We start from the raw sequence: 17,809 nt of genomic DNA on the forward strand, positions 1-17,809 counted from the left end.
TCTGTCCCCCAGGCTGGAGAACAGTGCCATGATTATGGCTCACTGCAGCCTTGACCTCCTGGGCTCAAAAGATCCTCCTACCTCAGCCTCCTGAGTAGTTGAGATCACAGGTGTGCACCATCATGCCTGGCTAATTTTAAGATTTTTTGTAGAGACAGGGTCTCCCTATGTTGCCCAGGCTGCTCTTGAACACCTGAGCTCAAGTGAAACTCTCAACCTCGGCCTCCCAAATTGTTGAGATTGCTGTTAAGTAGAAAAGTCTTTAAGGCAGAGAACTTTACTCCCCTGAAATAATCTGTGCTTTCTAGAAGCAAATTTTCTGTTTGTTTCTATATGACATTGAACCAACGAAGGTGATGTTGTGCCCGAAGTCGCGAGACCCCAGTAAGTGACCACCAGAGTCCAGAGTCAAAGCCAAATAGCCGGGGTCGCTTTATTACGAGTTCGAACCCGCTTTATACAATGGCAGGTAAAGAGAGAGGCCCCGGCTGCTGTTTTAGGGTTTCTTTTATAGCGAGGTACAAACAAGTCACAGAGAAACAGTAGTTACAAGCTTATTATTGGTTAACATTTAAAGTTGAACATTCGGCAGTTTCTGGTTGGTTCCCGCCTTTTTCGCAACCTCAGACGGCTGGGGGTTTTCCAGATAAGTTGTTTGTGTAAGCCGGGGGGTGGTCACATGCATGTATGTTGCAACCTCAAATGGCTAGGGGTTTTCTAGATAAGTTGTTTGTGTAAGCCCGGGGGGTGGTCACATGCATGTATGTTTAGAATTTTTCCCTTAGGGGCTTTCTATCTCATTCCCCCCTTTTAGTTGTGTCTTCAAGAGCCAATCTTGGGTCTTACATGTCTGTTTCAATTGTTTTATTGATGATGGGTTGATATTGTGTTCTAAGGACCATTAACTGGACAGTGTTGATTCTATCTTTGACAAAGTTTATTATTCTGTTTAGTATGCATGGCCCTATGGTGAGGAGGAGGAGTAGGCTTAGCAATGGTCCTGCTAGGGGCATTAAGAGGGAGTACATGGAGGAGCTCCACCAACTATCAGCTGAGGAATTGAATTTTTGTTTTTGTAGTTCTAGGCTGAGTTTGTGTAGCTGTTGGACCCGCGTCTCTACTAACCCAGATTCTTTTATGTAAAAACAGCAGTCTTCTTTGAGAAAAAGGCAAGTTCCCCCTTTTTCGGCAGTAAGCAGGTCTAGGGCGCGCCGATTTTGCAAAGTAACTTGGGCGAGGGAAGTCAGTTGCCTTTGTAATGAGGCTAGGGATTCGGCTGAAGCTTCCATTGCTATGGAGAATTGTTGGGAGAGCTTAGCGGTAGTAACGAGAGCGTGGCCTAGGGCTCCTCCTGCTAACCCTGCCGCTATTACGGATGTGGTGAGTGAGACACCGGCTACTAAGGGAAGAAATACAGCCCTTTTTGTCCTGAAGGAAGGCACGTAGTCTCCTTCTAGATATTCAGCAGGGGTTCGCAGGGTTAGTTGGGGAACTATTGTAACAGGGAGACATAGGAGGCTCTTAGTGGCCTGAACAGTGAGATTTTTATATCGAGTTCCATTACACCAGAAGAATGAGCCATGAGGGGCGTACAGAGTGGAGTTGGGAGGAGAGGTTATGTTGCAAAGGGAGGTGCTAGCGTTTGAATAGCAAAATAAAACCTGTGTTTGTTCGGGGTTTAAGAACAAAGGAACATCTGAGATGGGGGAGGATCCTTGGCTGGAAGTTGTTAGGGAATTATTGAAGGGGGCTGGGAGCGGGACGGCCGTCAAGGGTGGCTGTCCTAGGGTAGCGCAAAAGAAACATGCAGAGAGGTTTCCCAGCCCGGTGGCGTTCGCGAGAAGTAACCCCTCCCTCAGCAGAGATAAACAGGAGAAAGGGCGGGAGGAGGTTAAAGTGGAGAGTTGTTTGTTTAGTTCTGTTTCCTGTTTCTGAATGTTAGCGTGGAGGGTGGTTTGGATCTGAACAAGTGAGCGCCATAGATAGAGGCGGCTGCTAGGCCACTTTGTTCCAGATGTCATGTACATGGCCCACTTCTGTTGGGAGGTCCAACGGGAGTCCCAGGGATCCCAGATAACCCATGTGTAGCCTGTGGCAGTTTTAAAAAAATTATGGGAATTCCACACTTGGCACGAGAGGGTTTCTGAGGCCGTGAGAGTCTTGACAGTGTGGATTTTACATGAGCTATAGGGGCAACGGACGCTTTGTTCAACCCATGTGTTTTTACAATAGGGGATTTGTTGGTCAAAGAGAAAGCAAATAGCTGGGGTGACTTTTCCCGGTTGTGCCTGGAAATCAGTAAAATTAACATAGATAGGAGAGCTACAACCTTGAGGGGGGCAATCAGCTGTGGCCAGAAGCTGGCCTTGTACCTGTGTCTGAGCGTAGTTGGTCCAATTCTCTGTCAGGAAAAAACGCCAGGCAAACGGGGATGAAGCCTGCTGTGCTTGGATTTTCCAGCTGAAGGCCCGCAAAAGCAAGAGCGTCACAAAGGAGATGGACACCATAATTACAGTTGTTGACGGCGCAGGGTGAGTTTTAAAGGATTGTCTTTAGTCCGGTCAATTGTCCAGGCTGCGGTTTTCTCTGTGGAGGGCCCGACGAAGTCTGAGAAGGGGTCCACTGGCTTGGCGTGGGTGTAGTGGATCCAGGCAGCGATTCCTTCTACCCTGAGTGCTGTTGGCGTCGTTAGGATCACCTGGAACGGCCCTTTCCACCTTGGTTCTAAGGTTTCTTGTCCGTGTCGCTTGACGAGAACCCAGTCTCCTGGCCGGATCTGGTGTGGAATGGGTGGAGGTCCTGTTTTGTATAGTTCTCTTAGTCTAGGCCAGATTTCTTCATGAATTTTCTGTAAGGCTTGTAGGGAAAATAAGAGTTCAACACCATCATCGACATCAGATTTGATGAGATTGTCTTTTAGGTTAGGGACAATAGGGGGAGGTCTGCCATACATTATTTCATAAGGGGTGAGACCTAATCTGTAAGGGGAGTTTCTTGCCCTGAACAGGGAGTAGGGGAGAAGGACTACCCAGTTAGCGCCAGTCTCCATGGTCAATTTAGTTAGGGTCTCCTTTAATGTTCTGTTCATTCTTTCTACCTGTCCTGAGCTTTGGGGACGATATGCACAATGTAATTTCCAGTTTGCCCCGAGAATGGAAGCGGACCCTGACTTACCTTGGCAATGAAGGCCGGCCCGTTGTCCGACCCTATCATAGCTGGGAAGCCATACCTGGGCAAGATTTCTTCTAGGATTTTCTTGGCTACGACTTGGGCAGTTTCCTTTTTGGTTGGGAAGGCTTCTGTCCATCCTGAAAAAGTATCTACAAAAACTAGTAGGTATTTGTATCCATATTTTCCTGGTTTTATTTCAGTGAAGTCAATTTCCCAATAAGCCCCAGGTCTATTTCCTCTTTGTCTTTTTCCAATGATTTGGGGTTGGTTTCCTGCATTATTGAGTTGGCATACTACACAATTTTTAGTCACTTGTTCAACTTTTTTAGAAGCATCTCTGATTTTTAGTTTTGAGTGTCTTATTAAGTCCAATATTCGCCTTGAGCCTAAATGGGTACTATGATGGATTCGTTCTAGTACCCGTTGTCCTCATTTGTCTGGGAGAATAATGTTGTTTTTACAGTCTTTCCACCACTTGTCGTGGATCTGAGCCATAGGGAGCTCGTTTATCCACTGGAGGTCGCTCTCTGAGTACTCCGGGTTAGAGAGTAGCTCTGGGGGCCCCGGGTCAGGCAGCTGAAGGGCTAGGAGCTGTGAAGGGTTTTGAGCCACATTTTTAGCAGTCTGATCAGCCAGGTTATTTCCCCGGGAGACCATGTCAGTTATTCTTTGGTGTCCTGGACAGTGGACAATCGCCAATTTTCTGGGTTCCCAGAGGGCAGCTAATAAGGCCAGGATTTCTTTTTTGTTTTTAATGTCTTTTCCTTCTGCCGTGAGGAGCCCTCTTTCCCTATATATTGCTCCACGTATGTGAGCGGTGGCAAAGGCATATCGGCTGTCAGTATATACCGTTAGTTTTTGGTCTTTCCCCAATTTTAAGGCCTGAGTCAATGCCACCAGTTCAGCCTTTTGGGCCGACGTTCCCGGGGGCAAGGGTTCTGCCCAAATGACTTTGGTTTCTGAGGTTACCGCCGCTCCTGCGTACCTTTGTCCTTGGTGGACGAAACTGCTTCCATCGGTGAACCAGACGAGGTCAGCGTCTGGCAGTGGCCGGTCCTGTAGGTCTTCTCTGACTCCGTGTACCTGGGCCAATATCTCTGAGCAGTCGTGGAGTGGGCTCTCCAAGTCCGGATTTGGCAGTAGGGACGCGGGGTTTAGGGCCGTTGGGAGCATGAAAGTTATTCTGAGGGGGTTTAGTAGCAGTCCCTGGTAGTGGGTGAGCCGGGCATTGCTAAGCCACCGATCAGGTGGCTGTCTGAGTACGCCTTCAATGGCATGTGGGGTAGTGACCTGCAATTCTTGGCCCATGGTCAGTTTATCAGCGTCTTTGACCATTAAGGCAGTGGCCGCGATTACCCAGGGGCAAGGAGGCCACCCAGCAGCCACTGAGTCCAGTTTCTTTGACAAATAGGCAACCGGTCTCCGCCAAGGACCTAAATACTGAGTCAATACTGCTTTGGCGACACCCCGGCTTTCGTCCACGTATAGGTGGAATGGCTTGGAGACATCAGGGAGTCCCAACGCAGGGGCTGATAGCAGAGCAGTTTTGATTTGTTGGAAAGCCAGCTCAGCCTCTTCTGTCCAATTAAAGGGCTGCTGCTCTTTTGTTGCCTGGTATAGTGGTTTAGCCAATTCAGCAAAGCCCGGTATCCAGAGTCTACAGAACCCTGCCGACCCCAAGAACTCTCTTACTTGTCGTGTTGATTGGGGTCTAGGGATACGTAGAACAGTCTCTTTTCGGGCATCCGTCACCCAGCGCTGCCCCCCTTTTAACAGGTATCCTAGGTGGGTTACCTCTGATTTGCAGATCTGAGCCTCTGATTTGCAGATCTGAGCCTTCTTTGCTGAGGCTCGGTAGCCTAGATCTCCCAAAGCCTTTAGGAGGCTTTCGGTTCCTTGTAGGCAGATCTTCGTGGAGGGTCTCGTCGAACAGAGTTGGGGAGTTTTTGAATCCCTGTGGTAGCCTGGTCCACGTTAGCTGGCCATTTATGCCCCTCTCGGGATCTGTCCATTCGAATGCAAAAAGTTCCTGACTCTTAGGGGCTAAAGGCAGGCTGAAAAAGGCATCTTTTAAATCCAGGACGGTGTACCACTGTTTTTCAGGGCTTAAGGTGCTTAAGAGGGTGTATGGATTTGGCACAGTGGGGTGAATGTCCATGACTCTTTTGTTGACTTCTCTTAGGTCTTGTACTGGCCTATAATCTTTACTGTTAGGTTTGCGTACCGGCAGCAACGGAGTGTTCCATGCTGAGTGGCAGGCGCGTAGAACTCCCTGATCTAGGAGCCGGCAGATGTGTGGTGTAATACCTTCTCTGGCTTCTAGGGGCATCGGGTACTGCCGTACCCGAACAGGATCCGTCCCAGGTTTAACTTCAACAAATATGGCAGGACGGTGTTTTGCCAGTCCCAAACCTCCTGTTTCTGCCCAGGCCTCTGGGAAGCGCTGTAGCCAGGGGCCGATATTCTGGTCAGGAGGTGCCGGTTCCTGATGGAGTCTATACTCATTTTCTAGGGCAATTGTGAGGACAGATATTGGCTTGTCTTGAGAATCGGTTACTTTGGGGCCCCCCGGTTGGAAATGGATTTGGGCTCCCATTTTTGTCAGCAGATCTCTCCCTAATAGAGGGCAAGGGCTCTCGGGAATAACCAGGAAGGAGTGGGTTACCTCTCCCGTTCCCAGATTTACAGTTCTTTGAGTTGTCCAAGGGTATCTTTTAACTCCTGTGGCCCCTTGTACCCAGGATAAGTTATTAGATAATTTCCCATAAGGCATGACCAAGACTGAATGCTGTGCCCCGGTATCGACCAGAAACTGAACCGGGGACCCCTCCACTTGTAGAGTTACCCTAGGTTCGGGGAGGGGGTCTGAACCCCGTCTTCCCTAGTCATCTTGGGTTACTAATATTGATGAGGCCTTGGGCTGCCATTGTTCTTGCCCCAGTTGGCGCTGTTTTTTCTTGGGGCAATCTTTTACCCAGTGACCCATTTCCTTGCAGTATGCACATTGATCTTTCTTTAAGTTGTGTCTAGGAGTACGCTTGGGTTGGGCGCCCTCTGACTGTAACTGTTCTTTCTGAACTACTGCGGCTAAGACTTTGGTCATTTTTCAGTGGCCCTAATCTGTCTCTCTTCTGGGAGATCTCTATTATTGTATACTTTTTGGGCGATTCGGAGGAGGTCCTGGACTTGTTTTCCCTCTAGATCTTCTAATTTTTGGAGTTTCTTTTTAATGTCCGGAGCTGCCTGATTTACAAAAGACATGACAACAGCTGCCTGGTTTTCGGGTGCCTCCGGGACCATGGGGGTAAACTGTCTAAAGGCTTCCATCAATCTTTCTAGATAGGTAGCTGGGCTTTCTGTTTTTCCCTGTAACACAGAATATACCTTGGCCAAATTGGTGGGCTTGCGAGCGGCAGCCCGGACACCCGCCATTAGAGTCTGGCGATAAACGAGTAGCCTTCCCCTACCTTCTGCCGTGTTGTAGTCCCATGCAGGTCTGGTCAAGGGAAAGGCAGCATTAATGAGGTCAGAGTTGGCGGTAGGTTGGCCATCATCTCCCAGAACCAGTTTTCTGGCCTCTACCTGTATTCTTTCTCGTTCCTCTGTTGTGAACAAAATTCTGAGGAGTTGTTGACAATCATCCCAGGTTGGTTGATAGGTAAACATAACACTGTCTAAAAGAGCTGTTAAATCTTTAGGGTTATCAGAAAACCGAGCATTCTGGGTTTTCCAGTTGTACAGGTCACTAGTGGAGAATGGCCAGTACTGGAGTCTAGGGTTGCCCGTGTCATCGGGGGGTCCTATTTCCCTCAGGGGGAGAGCCACAGTGGAATCAGGGGGGCGCGAGCTTATTTCCTGTTGAGCGCGTCCGCCCCGCCGGCCCCCCAGAGTTACTTTCACTTTCGACGGCCCCGGCTGCAGCAGCAGCTGCTGCTTCCCGCTCTTCGAGGTCCCCTGGGGGTGCTGGGGGCTGAGGGCCAGGAGGGGGATGATAAGGCAGGGGTTCTAAAAGCAGGGGATCCTGACTGTCTTCTAACACAGGGGGTGGGGGAGCGGACGGTGTTTTTGGCCTAAGGGGGTGTTCTGTCGACTGTACGACCAGAGCCCTACATGGCTCTGGCGTCAGCACAAAAGGAGTTAGCCAAGGGGGTAGGTTTTCCACAAGGTCTTGCCACACCAGGATGTAAGGGATCTGATCAGGATGTCCTGACCACCCCGGCAGGAAAATTTTTGATTTTACCTTAATGATAATGGGGAGACAGAAGGTCCCCTCAGCTGGCCACCCTACACCGAAGGTGGGCCATTCTGAGCGGCAGAAAGTTACCAATTTCCCTTTTCTGAGTTCTATGCTAAGGTCACCCCTTGCCTTAACATCTTTAAAGTTATTTATAAGAATGGAGAGTGGAGTACTCTGGCTATTACCCATGGTAGTAGAATCCTAGAGATAGAGAAAAGAGAGATAGAGAAAAGAGTAAAACCAGAAGTATTGTACTCTTTTTTTTTTCCTTGCCAAGTAGGTCCTGAAAAATGAAAGTAAGTTAAGTAATTAACATAACAATAGTCGCCAGTGCGTCTCGGGTTTAGCTCCCGATCAGAACCAGATGGGCTAATAAATACAGAGCCCCAGACGGGTGCCGGGGGACGTCTCCCACCGGCCCCTGGTGGCTGTCTTATAGCGCGTCCGCCAAGACTATGCCGACCACCAATACAGACCCAGCGGGATTTTTCCAGACGACACAGAGACTACAGACAACACAGAGACTCAAGCCGGCCGACTTACCGAATCTGCTCACAGCGATGACCCGTTGACCTGGGGTCTGGTGGGCTTAGGGGAATCCCAGACGAGCCCCCAAATGTTGTGCCCGAAGTCGCGAGACCCCAGTAAGTGACCACCAGAGTCCAGAGTCAAAGCCAAATAGCCGGGGTCGCTTTATTACTAGTTCGAACCCGGCCCTCTCCACTTTATACAATGGCAGGTAAAGAGAGAGGCCCTGGCTGCTGTTTTAGGGTTTCTTTTATAGCGAGGTACAAACAAGTCACAGAGAAACAGTAGTTACAAGCTTATTATTGGTTAACATTTAAAGTTGAACATTCGGCAGTTTCTGGTTGGTTCCCGCCTTTTTCGCAACCTCAAACGGCTGGGGGTTTTCCAGATAAGTTGTTTGTGTAAGCCTGGGGGGTGGTCACATGCATGTATGTTGCAACCTCAAATGGCTAGGGGTTTTCTAGATAAGTTGTTTGTGTAAGCCCGGGGGGTGGTCACATGCATGTATGTTTAGAATTTTTCCCTTAGGGGCTTTCTATCTCAGTGAGCCCGTTATGGAGAGGGAAAATACTGGCCTTTGCAAATTAAGCTGCTGAAAGCTGTCCTTCAAGTTCATTTGGGAATGCAGTTTCCTCATAATAGTGTCTTGGCACATAAATGTGTTGAGATTGACTCAGGGATTTGGAAGGTGATTTGTATTTGAGGAGGTGGAAATGAAAGGAAACATGAGCTAGTAATGACCCTGTTATCCTCCCCCACCAGCAGGGGAAGGTAGGTTTGAGCTTGCTATTGTCAGCGATGCAAACAATAATCTGACTTCTGGACGGTAGGAAGCATTTCTCATCGTTAGGTAGCAACTGCTCTACTCCTTACGGAGGAGGAAATTTCCAGGTGGAGAGGCCTGCAAGAATGAGGGAGGGCAGTTCTTCCAATAGATTAGAACCACGTAATCCCAGCATGTTGGAGGCACAGGGATCTTTGAGATCATCTGGTCTGACCTGTCATCTCATGCAAGAAGAGAGTGGACCGTTTAGAGATGACATGACTTGCGCAGACTAGTTTTTGGTCAAGTGAGTGGTAGATGGCCAAAGGGGAAAGGCATGAATGACCCTTGGAGTGAGAGAGACCAGTGTGTAGTTTCCAGTTCTCTCACTCACTCAGCATACAGGCTTGAGCTGGTTGCTCAGCATCCAAGTAGTTTTTTTTTTTTTTTTTTTTTGAGGTGGAGTCTCGCACTGTTGCCCTGGCCAGAGTGCAGTGGTGTGATCTCGACTCGCTGCAACCTCTGCCTCCCGGGTTCAAGTGATTTTCCTGCCTCAGCCTCCCGAGTAACTAGGACTACAGGTGCCCGCCACCATGCCTGGTTAATTTTTTTTGTATTTTTAGTAGACACGGGGTTTCACTATGTTGGCCAGGCTGTTCTCAAACTCCTGACCTCGTGATCCGCTTGCCTTGGCCTCCCAAAGTGCTGGGATTACAGGCGTGAGCCACCGTGCCCAGCCACAAGTGCTGCTTATATGACATTGTAGAGTGGTGTGTTAACTGGGATAATGGAGGGGAAGCAGCTACTGGATTATCTGCGCATAGTGTGTGTGCTCAGTAACTTCTAATAGCTTCCCCCATGCTGGGAATATCTGACTTCCCTTTAGTTGAAATGACTTCATTCCCATCTTGAAGTGCTCTTGTGAATCCTTGCTTCATAAAACCCATCACAATGCCATTGATCAGTGCCAACAATCCACTCATTTTATTGATTTTGTTTCTTTGAAACCAACCCTTGATCCAGGCGCAGTGGCTCACACCTGTAATCCCCGTGTTTTGGAAGACTGAGGTGGGAGGATTGCTTGAAGCCAGGAGGTCAAGAACAGCCTGGGCAACATAGTGAGACCTCATCTCTACAAAAAATAAAAAGATTAGACAGATGTGGTGTTGCACGCCTATAGTCCCAGCTACTTGGGAGGCCGAGATGGGAGGATCACTGGAGCCCATGGATTTGAGGTTGTAGTGAGCCATGATTGTGCCACTGCACTCCAGCCTGGGCAACAGAGTGAGACCTTATCTCCTAAAAATTTTTTCTTTAAAAAAAGAAACCAATCCTTCCCCATGAAGACAGGACAGGTCTAAGTTCATTTGACTTGGTAATATTAGGTGCTTTGTGTATTAAACAAATCCGGGCCGGGCGCGGTGGCTCAAGCCTGTTATCTCAGCACTTTGGGAGGCCGAGACGGGCGGATCACGAGGTCAGGAGTTCGAGCCCATCCTGGCTAACACGGTGAAACCCCGTCTCTACTAAAAAATACAAAAAGCTAGCCGGGTGAGGTGGCGGGCGCCTGTAGTCCCAGCTACTCGGGAGACTGAGGCAGGAGAATGGCGTAAACCCGGAAGGCGGAGCTTGCAGTGAGCTGAGATCCGGCCACTGCACTCCAGCCCGGGCGACAGAGCGAGACTCTGTCTCAAAAAAAAAAAAAAACAAAAAAAAACCAAATCTGTCCTCATGAGCATTTCACATTCCAAAACGGAGGTCAACACACATATAAATACAGGTGTATACAGAGTTTGCCTGGGCCATCACCCACCTTTCACACTGCCCCTTCACCCTGTTGCCCTCCCGTGCCAGGTTCCTGCCACATGGGCCTTTGTTACCTTCCTCCAAAAGTTCAGACTAGCTTCTGTGCTATAGTCTGTGTCTGTGTTCCCTCTGCCGGGAAGGCTCTGCTCACATCCTGCTTGTCTCCTTGTTGTTATTCAGGTCTTTTTGGGGAAGTTTTTGCTGATCAGCCAATCTGAGATGGACTCCTAGTCTTTTTCTATCACATCAATGTGTTCCATTTTCAACAGCACTTGTCACATGTTTGTGTATTTATTGTGTAGTGTCTGTTTCCTCCCACTAGACTATTCACTATGTAGTTACTACATAGTTAACATAGAGGACCGGTTGCGGTGGCTCATGCCTGTAATCCCAGCACTTTGGGAGGCCGAGGCAGGTGGATCACTTGAGGCCAGGAGTTCGAGACCAACCTGGCCAACATGGCGAAACCTCATCTCTATTAAAAAAAAAAAAAAATTAACTGGGCATGGTGACAGGCACCTGTAATCCTGGCTACTTGGGAGACTGAGGCAGAGAATCTCTTGAACCTGGGAGGTGGAGGCTATGTTGAGCTGAGAGCACACCACTGCACTCCAGCCTGGGCGACAGAGTGAGACTCCATCTCAAACAAAACAAAACAAACAAACGAAAAAATAGGGCCTTCGTTTCTCTATTTTCCACTGCATAACCAGTGTCTAAAGCAGTGCCCAGCACACAGGTAGGCCCTCAGTAAATTGCCATTGGATGAATGAAGGACTGAATATAAACAACCCATGTGGACAGCAGCATGCATTGTGGGAAGAGACCTGGACTGGCATTTCAAGCTACTTTCACTCCAGACTGCATGACCTTCAGAGAGAATTCCAGTTTTTGGATCCTACTTACTTTTCTGATACAATAAAGAGGTTAAACTAGATCACATAAGGTTCCTTTCAGCTCTTTATTCTGCACTTATATGTTGGTTTTCTTCCATGCTGAACAATCTAATAGGAATTTACTGTTAGAAGTCAAGGTGGTTTTTAGGTGGCTTCTGTATATCAAAGCACAAACTACATGCCAGGCAATGGCTTATGGCTCTGGAGAATCAGACAATAGGTGAGAAGGAGGCATTATCTAAGAAAGAAGGAATCACTTTAAATAGAGTGAAGTATTCCACTGCTGGTGGAAGATGTATCTATCCATAAACACTAAGGAATCTTTTTGATAAATGGAAGAAGGCTAATTGCAATTAAAACAAAATTGCCCATCCAGGCCGGGTGTGGTGACTCATGCCTGTAATCTCAGCACTTTGGGAGGCTGATGGGGATGGATCACAAGGTCAGGAGTTCGAGACCAGCCTGACCAACATGGTGAAGCCCTGTCTCTACTAAATATACAAAAATTGGCTGGGCTTGGTGGTGCATGCCTGTAATCCCACCTACTCAGGAGGCTGAGGCAGGAGAATCACTTGAATCTGGGAGGTGGAGTTTACAGTGAGCCGAGATTGTGCCACTGCACTCTAGCCTGGGCAACAGAGGAAGATTCTGTCTCAAAAACACACAAAAAACAACAAACAAACAAACAAACAAAAAACATAATTGCCCATCCAAATTATTCCTACTGGCTAGGTGCAGTGGCTGACACCTATGATCCCAGCACTTTGGGAGGCTGATGGGGGTGGATCACAAGGTCAGGAGTTTGAGGCCAGCCTGACCAACATGGTGAAGCCCTGGTTGATACTAGCTGATATCCAATTCTCGGTGAAGCCCTGTCTCTACTAAAAATACAAACATTAGCTTGGCTTGGTGGCGCATGCCTGTAATCCTACCTACTCAGGAGGCTGAGGCAGGAGAATTGCTTGAATCTGGGAGGCAGAGTTTACAGTGAGCCGAGATTGTGCCACTGCACTCTAGCCTGGGTGACAGAGCAAGACTCTGTCTCCAAAAAAACCAACAACAAACAAACAAACAAAAAACAAAACCTAATTGCACATCCAAATTATTCCTACTGGCCAGGTGCAGTGACTCACACCTGTGATCCCAGCACTTTGGGAGGCCGAGCCAGGCAGATCACTTGAGGTTAGGAGTTTGAGAACAGCCTGGCCAACATGGTGAAACCCTGTCTCTACTAATAATACAACAATTAGCCAGGCGTGGTGGCGTGCATCTGTAATCCCAGCTACTTGGGAGGCTGAGGCACAAGAATCGCTTGAACCTGGGAGGCGGAGGTTATAGTGAGCTGAGATCTTGCTACTGCAGTCCAGCCTGGGCAACAGAGTGAAACTGTGTTTCAAAATACAAACAGACACCACAATATTCCCGCCTATGTAATTTTAGGGAGAGTTAAGTAAAATTAACTTTGAAGCCTCTCCTTTTGTGATTTCCTTTGTTAACAAACAATAACAATGTGCCGAATTCCTTTCCTTTCTCCATACCATTTTACCTTTAAGAATAGGGTGTGAGTTATGGCCAAAGGGGGCAAGTGTTCAAACTGTGTTCAGATCAGGCAGTGGCTGAGCTGAAACCAGGCCGGCTGTGTTTGTCCCTCACTTCCATTTTCCGGATGTCACTTTCCTTTCTCTGTCTGTAAATGTTCCCCCACCACATGGCTGCGCTAGGGCCTCTCTGCACCTACTTTTGCTCGGGAGGCTGCTCGATTTGCATCTCGTTCTCTGTTCAGTTAAACTCTCTTAAATTTAATTTGCTAAGATTTTTAACAGGTGTATTGTGTAAATACTCTGTATTAGTTTCCCATTACTGCTTTAATACATTACCACAAACTTAGGAGTCTAAAAGAATGCAAATTTATCTTATAGCTCTAGTGATAGGTCAGAAGTACAAAGAGGGATCTTTCTGCCTGAGAGTAAGATCTCACGGGGCTATGTTTTTTCTCTAGGTTCTAGGGGAGAATTAATTTCTGTCTCTTTTCCATTTTCTAGAGGCCACCTGCATTCCTTGGCTCACGGTACCTTCCTCTGTCTTCTCTTTTGCTTGAGACAGAGTCTTACTCTCTCAACTAGGCTGGAGTGCAGTGGTATGATCCTGGCTCACTGCAACCTTGTTATCCTGGGCTTAGGCGTTACTCCCACCTCAACTGCCCAAATAGCTGGGACCACAGGTGTGTGCCACCATGCCCGGCTAATTTTTGTATTTTTAGTAGAGGCAGGATTTTGCCATGTTGCCCAGGCTAGTCTTGAACTCTCCTGAGCTCAAGCAATCTGCCTGCCTCAGCCTCCCAATGTACTGGGATTACAGGCATGAGCCACAGCCCTTCCTTCATTTTCAGAGCCAGCAGCAGCCAGTGTTGGGGCTTAGAAAACAATACCCCAAAATATGGCACATTGGCATACTGAGTACTTTGAACACTAGGACGTTGGAAGGCCTCAAAAGCAGAGTCAGAAACAAAGTCTCTCTCTGACCTTCTCTTGTCCTCCTGTCACCCAACCCCTGTTCCCCCTCCAAAGTCTTAGAAACCAGAATTCCTGTTCCCCAAGGTAGATCCTAGAAATTAGAAACCCTCTCATGCAAAGCAAGCCGTTAAACCTAGAAATGTCACTCTCTGCTTTCTCCTTTGAAGGCGCTCATTCCAGAGGGGTCCTGCCCCATACCCAAGAGGAAGGAATGCTACCCAGAGAGGCCAAGAAGAATCTGCACAGACAAGCCTTGTGTGTTCCCTGCTCAGTCTATCACAATTAGATTCTTCTCTTTGTCCAGTCACATTTCTACATGGTTGCCATTCTTCATTGAACCTAAACAGAAAATCAGTTTTCCCTGGGTGTTTGGGTCTTCATTTCTGACGGCTCCTGTGTCCTGTACAATTTTGATTAAATAAATTTATTATGCATTTGATATGGTTTGGTATGTCCTCACTCAAATCTCTTCTTGAATTATAGTTCCCATCATCCCCATGTGTCCTGAGGGACCCAGTGGGAGGTAATTGAATCATGGGGGTGGTTACCTCCATGCTATTCTTGTGATAGTGAGTTCTCACAAGATCCGATGGTTTTATAAGGGGTGTTCCCTCCTTCTGCTTGGCACTTCTCCTCCTGCTGCCATGTGAAGAAGGACATGTTTGCTTCCCCTTCCACCATGATTGTAAGTTTCCTGAGGCCTCCCCATCCATGCTGAACTGCGAGTCAATTAAACCTCTTTCCTTTTAAATTACCCAGTCTTGGGTATATCTTCATTAGTAGCATGAGAACAGATGAATATAGCATTTCTCTTGTTAACCTGTTTTTTGTTGCAAGTGTTGGCTCTGACCTTTATAATGGATATGAAAAAGTATTGCACCCTTCTGTCTCTATACTGGTTAAGTCTTTCTCACATCATGTCCCTTTAATACCCACTCTCCTGCCTCCTTTTACCACATTTAAAGACCCTTGTAATTACACTGCGCCCACCGGGATAATCCAGGATTATCTCCCTATTTTAAGGTCAGCTGATTAGCAACCTTAATTCTGCCGGCTACCTTAATTCCTCTGTGCCGTGCATTGTAACATCTTCACAGATTCTGGGAAATAGGGCATGGACATTTCCTATTGTTCTGCCTATCACACATGCCTATAAGAAAAAGAGCAACCCCTAAAGAAAAGCAGATTCTAAGGCATTTGCTGAACAGCGTATGTATTAATATGTGAGAACAGCCCACATTGTTGTTTGAATTAAGAAAAAAGGTGATAATATCTACTTTGTTTTCTTGAAGACCAACTACCATGGAAGGTAAGAAATGTTCCTAGTACCTGGCTGAAAATACCACCAGCTGGGGATTTGTGTGCCAGATTTCAGAAAACATCCTGGAACTCTTTTCTTTGTCCACCAGCACTGTCTTCTGTATGTTGAGTTGGTAGAAAACAGACAGTTCCATTTACAGAGATAGGTTGCCTATAGACCATGTTCACAAATGTAGTTTGGTTGAAACCCTTTTGTCCCGCAACTTTGGCTTCAAATGATTTCTTCAAGAATCTACAAATATGACCAACCACACAATACAAACCAACGATATTCCCCTGTGGAGCATAATATGTAAATTTCTGCTTTGCCTACTTTGTAGCAAGAAACACAGAGGAGGGAAAAGTTAACTTCTGGCCCTGATTCATCACTTTTATTGAAGTTAAATTCCTTTGTTTTAATGCACACTTAATTGAGCAAGCATTTATTGAGGCAGTTATGGTTTGCAGGAGAAAGAGACAGTTGAAGAAAGAACAAATGAATCTAATGTAAATCAAATAGTTAGCCCTTTTATAGGAACTACAAAGCCTTAAATGTGTGTTCTTAACAGTAATTTTTACAAAACTCCAATAGGAAGCTTTGACAGTGATTGTTTCTGCAGGGAGATGGTTTTTTCCTTTCACATGCTAATCACCTGCTCCTGGTGATATTTCTCTCCTTGACTGCAGTCTTGGAATTGAATAATTTATGGAATGAATTTTGTTGTAAATTTATTGTGTCACAAGCAGGTTGTAATTTCACTAACAGTTCACTTAAGTTATTAAGTTAAAAAAAATGTGGTTGATAGGATAGTACATTTGGAGGTTCCCCCACCCCCCAAGCAAGTTCACATCTTATATATTTTCAAAACAGAGTACTTGCCTAATTTTTATTCAGAATGTGATATGAGAAAAGGAGGTACACATTAACATAAGTAGAAATGCATTTGCACACTGTTGTTGAATTTTGGAAGTCGTAAACAAATTATTGAAGATTTTATAGAGACAGAAATAGCATTAAACCCAGGGTGCTGTGGCGGTGCTGCCATTGTCTTCTGAGTAATTGTCCCCAGCTTGCTGATGACGAATGAAGAGTCGGTGGTGTGAAGCTGAAGATGCCCCTGGGAGGGAAAAAAGCCGCATTAATGCCTTTAAATGTTGCTTCAACTTTGAGGTTAAGATAATGGCAAATTATCAGTCTCCCAAATCTTATCTCATCCAAATGGACTACAAGGAGAATAAAAACAAAAAAATCTTTAAAAATCTCTCACAGGGGTATCTGATTGGCTCCATCTCCGTTCACTGTGTTCCCAGGACTTCCCTTTTAATGGCTGTTCTGCTGTGATAAGAGGCAACATTTGGCCACTGCAGAAACCTCTGCACAGTTTCTGCCCTGGATCCTTCAGCATTCAGCAAACATGCATTTAAGGTCTCCTGTTATTTACATTGAAATTTTTCTATTGACCCTGCCAGTGTGAATGAATTTCAAACAAGTCGTTTCTTTCTCTGTATAGATTATTTCCCTAGGTTCCTGGTAGGGGTTACTTTTAATTCCTCTAGAAGTTCCCTCTGTTCTTGTTAGCACCCTGAGGATTTGCTTTCTGTTTTCCACCCTGGAGCCCCATGTGTGGCCCCCTCTTCCTGTACCCAGCCCTGGGTATTCCAACCCCTGCGCAGGGGATGCTGGGTAATAGCCACTATTCTTGAACAGGAATACGTTTTAGGCCTTCAGAATAGACGTTTTCACCATCTGTTACATAGAATCTAGAAATGTGATGAGAAAACAGGTTGTAATTAACTAAAAAATGGGTAAGACTCTGGGTGTCTTAATGCATTTAGGGTTGAGGAAATAGCCTCTCAAATTACATGAAAAGAACGACAGCTTGTACGATTTTTTTTTTTAATTAAATAGACCTTATTTTTTGGAGCTGTTTTAGGTTTACAAAAAATTGAGGGGAAAGTACAGAGTTTCCTCATGCCCCTCCTTTCCTTCCCCCGTCTAGTTTCCCCTGTTAACATCTTGCGTTAGTGTGGTACATTTATTGCAACTGATGAGGCAATGTTGATCCACCATTAATTAACTCAAGTCCGTAGTTTATAGTAAGGTTCACTCCCGGTGTTGTATATTCTGTGGTTTTCAGCAAGTGCATGACATGTACCTACCATTGCAGCATCATACAGAATAGTTTCACTGCCCTGCGCTCCATCTATGCATTCCTTTCTCCCCTCTAACCACTGATCTTACACTGTCACCATAGTTTTGCCTTTTCCAGAATGTCATATAGTTGGAATCATACAGTGTGTCACCTTTTCAGATTGACTTCTTTTGTAACACGATAGATTCATTGTGTGATGTACATGACAAGTCAAGTCACCGAGACACCAGGTTGCTGCAGAGAAAGAGGTTTCATCGGAGGGCCACTAAATGAGGAGACAGGAGGAAACCTCAGATTCGTCTCCCAGAGGAGTCTGGGGCTAAGGTTTTTAAGGATTTTGGAGTGGGCTAGAACGTGGCGATCATTGATTGGAAAGAGTCCGTTATCTCATGGGACAGGGAGATGAAGAAACTCTTCTCATGCTGATTCAGTTTCTCTATGGAGTG

The 17,809-nt window shown here is 46.5% G+C and overlaps 1 protein-coding gene across 1 annotated transcript; it reads right to left on the minus strand.

The window, feature by feature from the left end:
- Positions 1–1,076: 1,076 nt before the first annotated feature.
- On the minus strand, positions 1,077–6,702 carry LOC117087986. Its single transcript, XM_033218844.1, has 3 exons — positions 6,318–6,702; positions 3,175–4,769; positions 1,077–2,856 (listed from the first exon to the last, which is right to left on the minus strand). The coding sequence occupies exons 1-2, from the start codon at positions 6,601–6,603 to the stop codon at positions 3,601–3,603; spliced, it is 1,455 nt and encodes a 484-aa protein (XP_033074735.1). The 5' UTR covers positions 6,604–6,702; the 3' UTR covers positions 1,077–2,856; positions 3,175–3,600.
- Positions 6,703–17,809: the final 11,107 nt, after the last annotated feature.

Source organism: Trachypithecus francoisi, unplaced genomic scaffold, assembly GCF_009764315.1.
Source record: "Trachypithecus francoisi isolate TF-2019V2 unplaced genomic scaffold, Tfra_2.0 Lachesis_group10, whole genome shotgun sequence".
Taxonomy (NCBI): Eukaryota; Metazoa; Chordata; class Mammalia; order Primates; family Cercopithecidae; genus Trachypithecus; species Trachypithecus francoisi.

What these genes read in the sequence shown, in the direction of transcription:
- LOC117087986 (XM_033218844.1), bottom strand. Translation starts at nt 6,603, where the DNA reads ATGGCGGGTGTCCGGGCTGCCGCTCGCAAGCCCACCAATTTGGCCAAG. An exon ending in CGCCCAAAAAGTATACAATA is followed by an intron (nt 4,770 to 6,317) that starts ATAGAGATCTCC and finishes CAACAAAAGAGC; the next exon opens with AGCAGCCCTTTAATTGGACA.